The 13,925-nt window shown below is 42.9% G+C and overlaps 1 protein-coding gene across 1 annotated transcript in view; it reads right to left on the bottom strand.

Moving 5' to 3' along the window:
- LOC109921356 (tyrosine-protein kinase receptor UFO) overlaps nt 1-13,925 on the bottom strand; it is a 234,224-nt gene that overhangs the window by 13,181 nt on the left and 207,118 nt on the right. The window contains exons 17-20 of the mRNA XM_048618422.1: nt 10,786-10,807; nt 10,639-10,653; nt 9,463-9,584; nt 2,417-2,526 (exon numbers count right to left, since the gene is read on the bottom strand). Of these exons, the coding sequence (XP_048474379.1) occupies nt 2,417-2,526; nt 9,463-9,584; nt 10,639-10,653; nt 10,786-10,807 (269 nt within the window). The remainder of the gene's footprint in view (nt 1-2,416; nt 2,527-9,462; nt 9,585-10,638; nt 10,654-10,785; nt 10,808-13,925) is intronic.

The raw sequence follows: 13,925 nt of genomic DNA, 5'->3' as shown, positions 1-13,925 counted from the left end.
AGGCCTAACACCTAAAATGCGTTGTCTGACCTGAGATGTCACCTCTTGGTATACTGATAAAACTACTAGTTATCTCAGGGCAGTGACTTGGAAGAAATTCTGGGATTTGCATATTAATCCTTTCTAACTGATTAAAGATTTAACAGCCATCTTAGGTTTGTTCAATATAATCGCATCAGTTCTGTGACTTTGATCTTTGCTTATAATTTCTATATCTGATGCCACCTCTCACTGACACCTGAAGGAGGAGTGAGACTCCAAAAGCTTGTGTCTTCAAATAAACCGTTGGACTATAACCTGGTGTCATTGATCTTTGACCTGGTTCACCCAGTCCAACACCAGCACCTCCACATCTAACCTTAAGTAATCGGTTTTTTGCCTCCCTCTCTTTTGATTTGGGGTGTTATATTGGCAGTTTTCCAATCCTCCAGAATACAAAATTACAACAATGCCTCCACTATCTCTGTCGCTACACCTTTTAGGATCCTAAGATGCAAGCCATCAGGAGCCATGGATTTACCAAGTCTTTAGCCTCATTAGTATTCTTATACTGATGGTACTTAATTCCTCCCATGTATTTGTTACTATTAATGGGGTGTTTGAAGTATCTTCCACCATAAAGACTGATGCAAAATATCTCAGGATAGAATCCTTACAGTTTGGAAGCAGGCCATTCAGCCCATTGAGTCCACACGAGATGTCTGAAGAGCATCCCACCCAGGTCCGAACCCCCACCCTGCCCCCGTAACCCCGCACCTCCCATGGCTATGCACCTAACCTGCACATCCCTGGACACTATGGGCAATTTAACGTGGCCAGTCCACTTAACCTGCATATACTTGGACTGTAGGAGGAAACCAGAGCACCTTGAGGAGAGCCACGCAGACAGAGAGAGAATGTGTAAACTCGACACAAACAAACAGTCGCCTGATGGTGGGATCAAACCAGGGTCTCTGGTGCTGTGAGGCAGCAGAGCTAACCACTGAGCCACCGTGCCACCTTCTGTTCTTACTCCTCAGCCAGTTCCTATTCAATTTCTAAAGATGCAGTATAATTTGAATAAAAGTGAGGTTATTCACTTCGGAAGCAAAAACAAGGTGGCAGATTACTACTTGAATGGCTGTAAATTGGGAGAGAGCAGTATGCAGCGGGACCTGGGTGTCCTTGTGCACCAGTCACTGAAGGTAAGCATGCAGGTGCAGCAGGCAGTAAAGAATGCAAATGATATATTGGCCTTCTTTGCGAGAGGTTGCAAGTACAGGAGGAGGGATGTGTTGTTGCAGTTATACAGGGCCTTGGTGAGGCCACACCTAGAATATGGTGTGCAGTTTTGGTCTCCTTTGAGGAAGGATGCACTTGCTCTCAAGGAAGTACAGCGAAGGTTTACCAGGCTGATTTTAGGGATGGCAGGTCTGATGTATAAGGAGAGATTGACTAGGTTGGGATTGTTTTCAGATGAATGAGGGAAAATCTCAAAGAGACTTATTCAAGAGATAACTAGATATAGTACTTGGGGCAAATGGGATCAAAGGTTATATGGAGAAAGCAGGATTAGGCTCCTGAGTTGGATGATCAGCCATGATAGTGAAGAATGGTAGAGCAGGCTTGAAGGGCTGAATGGCCTCCTCCTGCTCCTATCTTCTACGTTTCCATGTTTCTATTTGGAGTATCGTGTGCAGCTCTTCTCTCCACACAATAAAGGAAGGATGAAGAGGTTTTGGAGAGGGTACAAAAGAGGTTTACTGGATGTTGCCTGGATTGGAGTGAATTAGATACAAGGAGAGATTGGACAAACTTGGATTGCTTTTGCTAGAGTACCGAAGGCTGAAGGGTGACCTGTTAAAAGTATTTAAAATTATATTTGACATGGATAGGGTGGACAGTTGGAATCTTTTTCCCAGGGTACAAATGTCTATTAGGGAGCATAGGTTTAAGGTGAGAGGAGGAAAAGTTTAAAGGAGAGGTGCAAGGAAAGTTTTTATTTACACAGCGGAGCGTAGGTACCTGGAGTGTGTTGCCAAAGGAGGTGGTAGAAGCAGATACATTAGCAAAGTTTAAGAGCATTTAGACAGACATGAACAGACAGGGAATAGAGGGCCATGTGCAGGCAGATAGGATCAGTTTGGGATGACATCACGGTCAGCACAGACATAGTTGGTTGAATGGCTTGTTCCTGTGCTGTATTGTTCTATGTTTTCCATGTTACTGGTTTAAAACAGGGAAAATAAGCCATGTTATCCATCCAGTGAATCAGATGGAATTAACATGGACACCAGGTTACAGGTCTGTTTGGACATGGTGCTCTTGGAATCAAACAGTTAGTACCTGTGAAACCCTGATGGAGAGAATGACAGATCAGGTGAGATACATGATAGCAGAGAAGGTGACAAGGCTAGACAAATCACAATGGACTCACATGCAGTTGCGTGCAGCCAGGTCCCTGTGGATGAAGTTCTTGTTGCTGAGATATTCCATGCCCCGAGCAATGTCAGTCATGAATTTTACCAGTGTCTGCATCGGGAGGTACTAGAAGAGAGAGAATCAACAATTCACAAACGTATGAGATGGAGAAAGGGCTAAAGCCATGTATAGAGGAGCGTGTCTGGATATGCCAAAGCATTTTATAACTAATGAAGCATCATCACTTTTGTTATGTAAGACACCTGACAGAGAACAGGAAGTGCCTCTCTATTTGTTCCTTTTATTGCTGAGTTAGGCAGAATACTCAGGGAGGATTAGGTAACTTGGACCTTGGGATCCCAGGAGTAGGAAAGGGAAATATCAGAAAAATCTTTCTGGCTCCTTAACATGGTGGATCTAACTCTGATTAGAAAGTTGAGGTGAGAGGGCTGGAACATTCTGACCACTTGTTCGACACATCCACACACATGTGGGGAGAATGTGCAAACTCCCCACAGACAGTCGCCTAAGCGTGGAATCAAACCCAGGTCCTTGGTGCTGTGAGGCAGCAGTGCTAACCACTGTGTCACTGTGCTGTCCCTGTTTGTTTTTCTGGTTGTGAGTTCCTGTAATGTACAAACAATCAGGAGCTGAGGAGTTGTTCACAAGTGAAGTTGATAGGTTCTCAGATAACTGAAAACATGTAGAGACAGACACACAGAGAGAGAGAAAGACTCTGAAGGGTGTGTTGTTCTACTCAGCAGAGGCTGCCTGCTGTCTGCAGTAAAAACAATTCAGTTTTAAGCTTAAAGAAAATAAGCTACTTTTCCTGCAGCAGTTGCTCCGAGTTATGCCTTTTGAATTGATAAATTAGAGACATTTTCCAACCTCATTCTGTACTTTTTACAAAGTAATTAGAAGCTTCCAGAGAAAAGCAACTGATCACTAAGGGCCTGACTAGTTGAATAAAGATCATTTCTTCCCCAGGGAGCAATGACCTAACTTTCCAATTTTTCAACCTCTGTCAGTGATCTTTAATCACTATTTGTTTGTCTATGTGTGCATATAAGGAGGTTAGAGTTTTAGTTCGTAGTGTTATGTGCCAATGGTCTATACCTATTTGCTTATAGTCTTATTACTTATAAAAATAATCCTTGTTCAGCATAGAAAGAAACAGTTCATGCTTTCTATCAGCCTTGGTCTGAAAGTTAGGTAAATTGATTACTGTGCATAATTTTTTTTAAAAATAGGACTTGGGGAATAAAGGGGCTGGATTTATGGCATGCTAACTCAGGGGCTCATGTCCAGGATTTGTATTTGATTTGGATTGGAAACAAAGATGAGGAGGACTTGGGTGTGATTTGATACATAATACAGGTGAAGAAAAATATTGGATTTTGTACTGCACTTAGAACACAGAACTGTACAGCACAGGAATGGACCCAATCAGCCCACAATGTTGTGCCGAATATGACACCAAACGTAACTAATCCCTTCTGCCTACCCTTGGTCCATACCTGTCCATTCCTTGCTTATTCATGTGCTTATCCGAAAGTCCTTTAAATGCCCTTATCATATCTGCCTCCACCACCACCGTGAACCCTATCTTTGAATCTCAATTTTATAGACTTCTTTCAAGTCCCCCCTCATCCTCTGCCATTACAGAGAAACCTACCCAAGTTTTTCTAGCCTTTCCTGATAGCTCATACTCTCTAATCCAGGCAGCATCCTCGTAAATCCCTTCTGTATCCTCTCCAAATCCTCACTGTAATATGGCAACTAGAAGTGAATGCAATACTCTAAGTGTGGCCTAACCAAAGTCTTTTAAAGCTGCAACATCAAAGCAAGCATGCTATATGCTGCCTTTACCACCCTATCTGCTGGCGTAGCTACTTTCATGGAGCGATGAACTTGAGCCCCAAGATCCTTCTGTACATCAATGCTCTTCAGGGTCCTGCCATTAACTGTATACTTTTCCCTAACATTTGACGTCTCAAAATGCAGGACCTCACACTTACCCGGATTAAACTCCATCTGCCATTTGTCTGCCCATATTTGCAATTGATCTATATCCCACTGTATCTTCTGATAATCTTCTGCACTATCCACAACTCCACCAATCTTTGTATCATCTGCAAACTCACTAACAAACTGATCTACATTTTCATCCAAGACATTTAAATACGTCACAAACAGCAGAGATCCTAGTGCAGATACCTGCAGAACACCATTGGTAATGGACCTCAGGCCAGAAAAACATCTTTGCACCATTACCCTCTGCTTTCTATGGGAAACCCAATTCTGAATCCACATGGCCAAGTTACTGTGGACACCATGCATCTTAATCTTCTGGATGAGCTGGCCATGAGCGATCTTGTCAAAAGCCTCAGTAAAATCCATGTAGCCATGATGTGGAGGTGCTGGTGTTGAACTGTGAACAAGGTCAGAAGTCACATGACACCAGGTTATAGTCCAATGTGTTTTTGAAATCACAAACTTTCAGAGTGCAGCTCCTAAAATCCATGTAGACAACATCCACTGCTCTACCCTCATCGATTACCTTTGTCACCTCCTCAAAAAAATTCAATCAAGTTAGTAAGACATGACCTGCTCTGCACAAAGCCATGCTGATTGTTCCTAATTAAGGTAGGCTTTTCCAAATGTGCATAAATTTGTCCCTAATAATCTCTAATATCTTCCCAACCATCAATGTGAGACTCATCAGCCTATACTTTCCTAGATTATCCCTATTTCCCTTCTTGAACACAGGAACAACATTAGCTACTTGTCAGTCCTCCAGGGACTTCTCTAGTGGCTCGCAAAGATATGAAGATCTTGGTCAAGGGCCCAGAAATCTCCTCTTTTGCTTCTCAATAACCTGGGGTGGTTATCATCGGGCACTGGGGCTTAAGGCATAGCACTGGAAACAGCAAAGTCAAGGATGATTGATTTGTTGGGTAAAGTGGTGGGTAGCATTGCCTGACAGAGCTAAAAAGTTAGAGATAATTGAAGCACTGGCACAACTCTTGGATTTAAAAGGAAGTACAAAAGTTGTCAAGCAATTTAGGTAGCGAAGTGTCAGGATTGGGTGTAATTCAATTACAGTTGAAATGGTTGGAACATGAGGAAACCAGAGATGGCAGAAAACGATAAGTAAAGAGTGTTAGGATTAAGAAAGCAGGAAATTGAAATGTGAAGACCAAAACAGAGTCCCTACAGTGTGGAAACAGGCCATTGGGCCCAACAAGTCCACACTGACCCTCCAAAGGGCATCACACACAGACCCATGCCCCCACCCAATATTTTCCATTGTTAACAGATCTAATTTAGACACCCCTGGCAATTTAGCCTAGCCAATCCACCTAACTTGGACATCTTTGGGCTGTGGGAGGAAACTGGAGCACCCAGAGGGAACCCACGCATACACGGGGAAAATATGCAAATTCCACACAGACAGTTGCCCAAGGGTGGAAACAAACCCAGGTCCCTGGAGCTGTGAGGCAGCAGTGCTAACCATTGAGCCACCGTGTGAAAATTATAATTCAAAGAGCAAAGGGAAAGACAAGTAAGAGAACGTGATGAGAAGCTAAAAATTGCACAATTGAAAGAATAGACATCAGAAGCTGAGTTTGGTAGGGAGAATCTGAGCCATAATTCAAAGTTCAAGGATTTGTTCAAATTTTCACAGGTCCAACCAAAATTTGACAGGGATATGGAGACATGTCATTTGAGGAAATGGTTCAACAGTTTAACTGGACAAAAGAGGAGTGGGATAACAAGGTGTAGAGCTGGATGAACACAGCAGGCCAAGCAGCATCAGAGGAGCAGGAAAGTTAAGAGGAGTGGGAATTGCTCATCCAGTGTAAGGGCGATAGATAAAGTACAGGAAATTCACTGTCAGAGGCGGTTTCTCAGCATTAGATATAAATGCCGGAAACTGTGTTGGCTGCTTAAGAGTTGGTGCTTGACGCATATAGGCAAAGGTTCCTAAATTTAGGGAAGCAGCTAGGGCAAACCTACATTGAAGGGTTAAGCAAAGTAATTTTGATGGGTGGATAAGAGTAATGAAGGTGAAATCATCTATGAAACAATTAGAGAGGTTATTCTCTTCGAGGAATCTAAAAATTCACTACTTTCTGCAATAAGAACCCATGGTGAGGATCAAGGGTTGCAACTGCTCGACAGCAGCAATAATATCAATAAACCATAAAAATAAATTTTATTCCATCACCCTCAGATTCAAAAAAGGTAGGAAACGGGGAAGTGAAAGGAAGGCAAGTACCCAAGGTTTCCTCCATAAATCAGAAAGCAAAGTACTGTGGGTAAGGTGAAAATCAGAAACCAAGGTGTTCTAATTATAAAAAGGGACACATTCATTCCAGATGCTGGAAGTTGAAAGGGAAATCCATAGGACTTATTGGTATCTATGACCATGAGTCTGAAAAGGAAACTCAGGAGGAAAAGGCATACATCAGATTGTAACTTTAACTGAAACTAAAAAGGTACATAGGATAGATGTAACGTATAAAGCATTATTACCTGATGGAAGATACCCTCTTTTACTTCAAAGGAAGAATCTAAGCCAATCGAAGAGATATAGGGACTACTCAAATTTTCTTGCTGGAGAAGGATATAGTTTTCCCTTCTGAGAGTTCAATGAAAGTCAAGATATATTAAATGGGATAATTAAAGAGTAAATCCCAGTTTAATTGTACAAGGTCCAGTTGAAGTGTGACTAGTTGTCTGGACTAGTGGTAGCTGGGTGGTTAAGAAATTAGCTATGGATGAAGTTTGTTTATTGCTAAGGAATGATTTGGCAGAAGTAAAAGTATAGCTTCATCTATAATCATGGAAAGTCCAGTTGAAGCTATAGAAATGGAACAGTTGAAGGAAATGTTCGAGACTTTTCCATTGTGTTGTGACTACAGCAATGGATAAATTAAGTCCATCATCAGTGATATCACAAGCATATTTTAGGCTAACTATAAGAATTGGATAGATCAAATGAGGTGTTTGTCATGTTTTCATTTATTGAGACATAGGAAGCAGATCCAGGGTTAAGTAAGTTGGCACAGACAGCTCACACGGACACTGAGGCTGAAGGAGTTCCAGAATGTTATTAGACTAAAAATGGAATTTTGATGAGAAAGTGGAGATATCCTCTCGGATCTATGGATAAAGAAAGGATACTTGTTCATCAAATAGTGGTAGCGACAAGATACTCGGAAGAGATGTTACGGTTAGCATATGAAGTTCTTATGGCGGGGTACAAAGGAACACGGAAAACACAGGCATTAATAAACAAGGTATTTTATATGGCCAAGACTTCATAAAGATACAGTACAATTCTTGTGAAACATGCCAGATGGTAGGAAAACCTACCCTGAACAAAGAACACTCACTGGATGCCTGACCAAGGCAAATTCTCTTGACAGGTGTGGGAAGCTGCCTTTGACTTAATATACTACGACCTCCTCACTGACAGGCACCAGCATGGACTTTAGTGAGGACAGCTCCCCTAAGACTCTGACATATGGCTGCCTGCTTGCTGTACTTTTGTTTATTCACTCATGTGATTGTGATGATACCATGGCTTTAAGTGATGTATTTTGCCTCTTGTTTTTAATAAAAAAGGTTGAGACAGAGGTGGCGAGCAGTCCACTCAAAGCTGTTTAAAGTTATGAGGTCTTGGGCATTTAAAAAAATTGGAACAATACAAGCAGCCTGAATGGGTGGGGGTCAAGCTCCCCCAGAACCAGGATTTCTAGTTTTAGCTTTCTGCAGTTGGTGAGGTCTTGAAGCTGGATGTGGATGCTCACATTCCTTTCTATGTTACAAATGAAAGCTGGGGTTCTCTTCCTGCTGCTGGAATTGCATGTGAGACAATTCAGCTGTTTACTGAATTTGCCTTTGCCAAAGGTATGATTATGGGATGTTACTATATTGGAACAATTAATGAGTGTATTTAATATACATATTATTTTGTTAAGCATTTCAGTAGAGTTACAGTTAAACCAATTCTTTTCTTTATTTTTATTTTTTCTGTATTTTATAGTGTATGAATAAAGACTTTAGTTTCAAACCGAGTGCTTTGACCAATCGAACTGCATCCAGAATACAACACGTGCATGTGTCTGCACACAGAGGTACAAATTCCAGGATTTTGATGCAGCGCCACCGAAGGAATGGAGATAGATTTCCAACTTGAAATGTTAATCGAATTAAGGGGAATTTTGGTAGTTCTCCCTTGTATCGGCTGCCTTTGTCTTTCCACATGTGAAGGTCATGGACTTGAAGTTATTGCCTAAGGAGTATTGGTGAATTTCTGCAGTTGTCTTACAGATAGAACTTGTGCTTTTGAATGTCAGGTGATGGAGGGACTGAATGTGCATGAGTATAATGCCAATCAAGAAGGCTGCTTTGTCCTGGATAATGTGAAGCTTCTTGAGTGTTGCTGGAGTTTACTTGATGCAGGATTCCTAGCCTTGACATGCTCTTGTAGCCACAGTTTGTGCATGGCTAATCTAGTTCAATTTCTGGTCAATGACTACCTACAAGATGTTGATCACAGGGGATTCACTATTGTCAATGTAAACCATCAATGGGTGATGGTTAGATTGTCTGTTATTGAAGATGGTCACTGCCTGGCATTTGTGTGGTACAAATGCCACTTGCCATTTTTCAGCCGAAGCCTGGATATTATCCAAGTCTTGCTGCATTTGGCATAGATTGCTTCAGGATCTGTGGAGTCACTAAAGGTACTGAACATGGTCAGTGAACATCTCCCCATATTCTAGAACCCAAGCTGAAACACCCTAGTAGATGCCATCACAATTTCTTTTATAATGCCCCTCTGCCGGACCCTTACCATTGAATATCCAATATGTTAAACAACAATGAATACCACATTCAGTGTGTCTCAGTTTAACTTTTGAAGATATAGTCACCCCTATCAACGGAGCAGGTAGAACTGGGTGATCTCTCAACAAACCGACCAACATCAATGTTCGTTTACCAAGAGTGGATGCCTTCAAGATTCTTGAGATTATGGCTGGAACTTACCACAGGGCTCTCTCCCAGGCGAGAATACAAGAGGAAGCTGTGGAGATCCCCATGTTTCATGAATGGGAGGATTACAACTGGTGATGGAAAGCCTTCATTCTCGTGATTCTGTAAACAGACCCCTGTATTCGGAGAAAGAAAGAAGAAAAAAGAATTTTTATAAATTCAATGACAGTGGACTGGAAATATTAAAAACAGATGGTCCTTCATGGTCACTGGGTCAAAATCCTGGAACTCAATCCCTATGAGTATTGTGGGTCTACCTACACCATGTGGACTGCAATGATTCAAGAAAGCAGCTCACCATCACCTTCTCAAAAGCAACTAGGATGGGCAATTATTGGTTGTCTAGCCTCAGGTGCCCACATTCATTGAGTGAATGAATTAATGATTTTTTAAAAAGGCTGTTTGCTAACACCAACAAATGTGTGTTGGAGAAACTCAGCAGTATTGTGGAGAAAGAAGCAAAGTTAATGTTTTAAGTGCAATGTCTCTTCATTGGAAACATATCCCTCATTGTTATAAAATGTGCGCCAGAGTTCAGTGTTTTTCTACTTTGAAGCCTACATTTTTTTTCAGAATTAGTTACTTTTAATTATAGAGTTGTACAGACTCTTCAGTCCAACTCGTCCATGCGGACTGGATATCCTAAATTAATCTAGTCCCATTTGCCAGAATTTGGCCCATATCCTTCTAAATCCTTCCTATTCATGTGTCCATCTAGATGCCTTTTAAATGTTGTAACTGTACCAACCTCCACCACTTCCTCTGGCACCTCATTCCGTACAAGCACCATTGTCTGAAAATGTTGCCCTGGCCCAGTTTAAAAAAACCTTTCCCTCTCACCTTAAACCCATGCTGACTAGTTTTAGACTCGCCTACCCTGAGAAAAATACCTTGGCTATTCACCGTATCCATACCCCTCATGCTTTTATTTACGTCTATAAGGTCAACCCTCAGCCTCTGATGCTCCAGGGAAAATAGCCCCAGCCTCCAACCCTGGCAACATCTTTGCAAATCTTTTCTGCACCCTTTCAAATTTAACATCTATCCTATAACAGGGAGACCAGAACTGAACACAGTATTCCAAAAGTGGCCTAACCAATGTCCTGCACAGCCGCAACATAATGTCCCAACTCCAATACTCAATGTACTAATCAATAAAGACAAGTGCACCAAATAGCTTCTTCACTACCTGCGACTCCACTTTCAAGGAACTGTGGAACTGCAACCAAGATCTTTGTTTGGCAACATTCCCAAGGATCCTACTATTAAGTGTATAAGTCCTGCCCTGATTTGCCTTACCGAAATGCTACCCCTGACCATTATGTAAATTAAATTCCATCTTCGTCTTCTTGGCCTATCAAACCATCTGATCTAGGTCCAGTTGTACTCTGAGATAATCATCTTCACTGTCCACTATACAACCAATTTTGATACCACATTTGAAAACGGTACCACCACTGGAAAATCCATCAACTTATCTGGCCACACTTTTCAACCGGACGAGATCAAAGTTTTCAGCCAAGGTTCAATTTCTGCCGCACCACCATTGGTCTCACAGCAGACAGAGGAATTCATCAGATGAATGAGACTTTGGGAATTCTTCCAAGATGTCAGCGAGTCCAATGAGACAACCGATGAGCCAAAACAGTTGACAGAGAAATCTGTGGTGGAGCAGCCAAAGGAGTCCAATTGGACCCCTCCAGAGGGCTGTTGCCCTGGGCTTGACGTGTATGCTCATACCATCAGGGAATGCATGAATGCCAGATTCATCAGCTGGACTCAAGGCAGGGCAAAATGCCGCACAAGGACAATGCAATGCTATCCATGCTCTCAAGACCAATTGCAACATTGTCATCAAATCAGCAGGCACAGGAGGAGCCATTGTCATACAGAATAGAATGGACTACTGCAAGGAAGCATACAGACAATTACCTGCCAATCCGATCAAAGAACACATTTGTCAACTCAGACTGATCAAGACTTTTGATCCAGTCCTTCAGAGTACCTTACGCACTCTTATCCCATGTATTTCTCACATAGGGGACTTCTACTGACTTCCAAAGATACGCAAAGCCAACACACCTGGACATCCCATCATATCAGGCAATGGGACCCTGTGAGAGAACCTCTCCGGCTATGTCAAAGACATCTTGAAACCCATCGTACAGGGAACCCCAGCTTCTGTCGCAACACTACAGATTTCTTACAGAAACTCAGCACCCACAGACCAGTCGAACCAGGAACATTTCTCATGACAATGGACGTTTCGACACTCTACGCCAGCATCCCTTACAACGGCATCACTGCAGTCTCTGCACTCAATATCAACAACTGCCAATTTCCAGGCATCATCTGACAACTCATCCACTTCATCCTCAACCACAATGTCTTCATCTTCGACAACCAGTTCTTCATCCAGACACATAGAACAGCCATGGGGCTAGATTTGTGCCACAATATGCCAACATTTTCCAAAGCCATGTTGACGATCCCTAATCAGTGTTTGCCTTTCCAAATACATATAGATCCTGTCCCTCAGAATCCTCTCCAATAACTTACACACCATTGACATCAGGCTTACCAGTCTATAGTTTCCTGGTTTCTCTTTACCACCTTTCTTAAGTAATGGCACTACATTAGCACTACATCTGGATCCTTCTTCAGAAATGGGGGAGAAGAAGGGGACTCTGAAATAAATAGAGAGAGGGGGAGGTGATGATGGAAGGTGGATAAAGGAGCAGATAGGTGGAGAGAAGACAGACAGGTCAAGGAGGCGGGGATGGAGCCAGTAAAGGAGAGTATAGGTAGGGAGTTGGGATGGGGCTTGGTCAGTTGGGAGGGAGGGACAATGGACGGGTCAAGGAGGCGGGGGATGAGGCTAGTAGGTAGGAAGTGGGGGTGGGGGTCCTTGGTCAGTGAGGTGGGAGGAGCGGATAGGTGGGAGAAAAGACGGACAGATCAAGGAGGCGAGGATGAGCTGGGCTGGTCTTGGGATGAGGTCGGGGGTGGGGAGATTTTGAAACTTATGAAGTCCAATTTGAGACTATTCCCCCACTTCCTACCTACTAGCCTCATCCCTGCCTCCTTGACCTGTCTGTCTGTCTTCCCTCCCACCCAGACTTGAGTCAGTCTGGATGGGAGCTTGGGGTTAATCATTAGTATACAATGCTGAATCAGGAGGGAATGGACTGCCCTGATTGGACGGGGGTCCTCCAGAAGTACATAATAGGGAAGTGGCCGCAATACGGGAAATATGTAGGTCACACTAGGGACAAGGGAAAGTCCACTGGGGAAGCCCTTTGACAGGTTGCCCAAATAAAAATTTCGGACAAGAAGTTTAAAACAGTACAGAAGGTTGTAGTGATTGGCTGTTTAATGGAGGAATGGATAGAGTGCTGACAGCAAATCAAATTAGAGATGGTAAAGAGGGAAAGACTGGAGGAAGAGAATAAGAGGCTTTGTGAGGAGGTAGCCCACCTTATTGAAAAGGTAATCGATCTGCAAGGACAGAGGAGTGCGGATGTGGTGTATATGATCCGGTACTTGATTCAGTGTGAGAAGCTGGTTCGGGAAAGGAGTAAGCAAGAGGGAGAAGTCCAAACAGCTAGAGCTGAGGTGGAAGGATGGAAGCAATAATGTAATGATTTAAAAGCTATGAATGGATGGCTGAGAACGCTGGTGTCTGAGGAGTCAAAGAGGGTATTAGAGGAGTTTGATCCCACTGATGACAAGCACACAGAGGCCTGGGTAATCAGGAAGATGATTAGAGCATGGGAAAAGGAAACAACAAAATTTCCCAAAACCTCAGGGGTAAGGATGATGTCTGTTAAAGATCAGGCATAAACCTGGAGAAATGAAGGGGGAAGACCCATTCAGAATGCACTCCCTCCAGCCTACCCAAAAGTGGCAAGAGGTAAAGGCAGAGGTAGAGAACCGTCTCAGAAACAGGAAAGACTCAAAGCTGGGCGCCCAAGTGTTAAAACTGTGGCTAGGAAGGACAATTCGCAAGAGAATGCCCGAACCAGAGACACAAGAATGCAGGTTGGGGATGAACCCAGAGCTTCCCCATGGAAGGGCTGAATAGACCCAACTCTCAGACTGATGTGACAGAGATATTACAGTCTTCGGGGATGTACCCCAAACTTCAATGATGGTAGCAGGCCTCTCCATTATGGGTATGTCATAGAACATAGAACATAGAACATTACAGCGCAGTACAGGCCCTTCGGCCCTCGATGTTGCGCCGACCTGTGAAACCAATCTGAAGCCCATCTAACCTAAACTATTCCATTATCATCCATATGTTTATCCAATGACCATTTAAATGCCCTTAAAGTGGGCGAGTCTACTACTTTTGCAGGCAGGGCATTCCACGCCCTTACTACTCTCTGAGTAAAGAACCTACCTCTGACATCTGTCCTATATCTATCACCCCTCAATTTAAAGCTATGTCCCCT

Source organism: Rhincodon typus, chromosome 39 (genome assembly GCF_021869965.1).
Source record: "Rhincodon typus isolate 14 chromosome 39, sRhiTyp1.1, whole genome shotgun sequence".
Classification (NCBI taxonomy): Eukaryota; Metazoa; Chordata; class Chondrichthyes; order Orectolobiformes; family Rhincodontidae; genus Rhincodon; species Rhincodon typus.
This window is presented reverse-complemented; position numbering and strand designations above follow the sequence as displayed.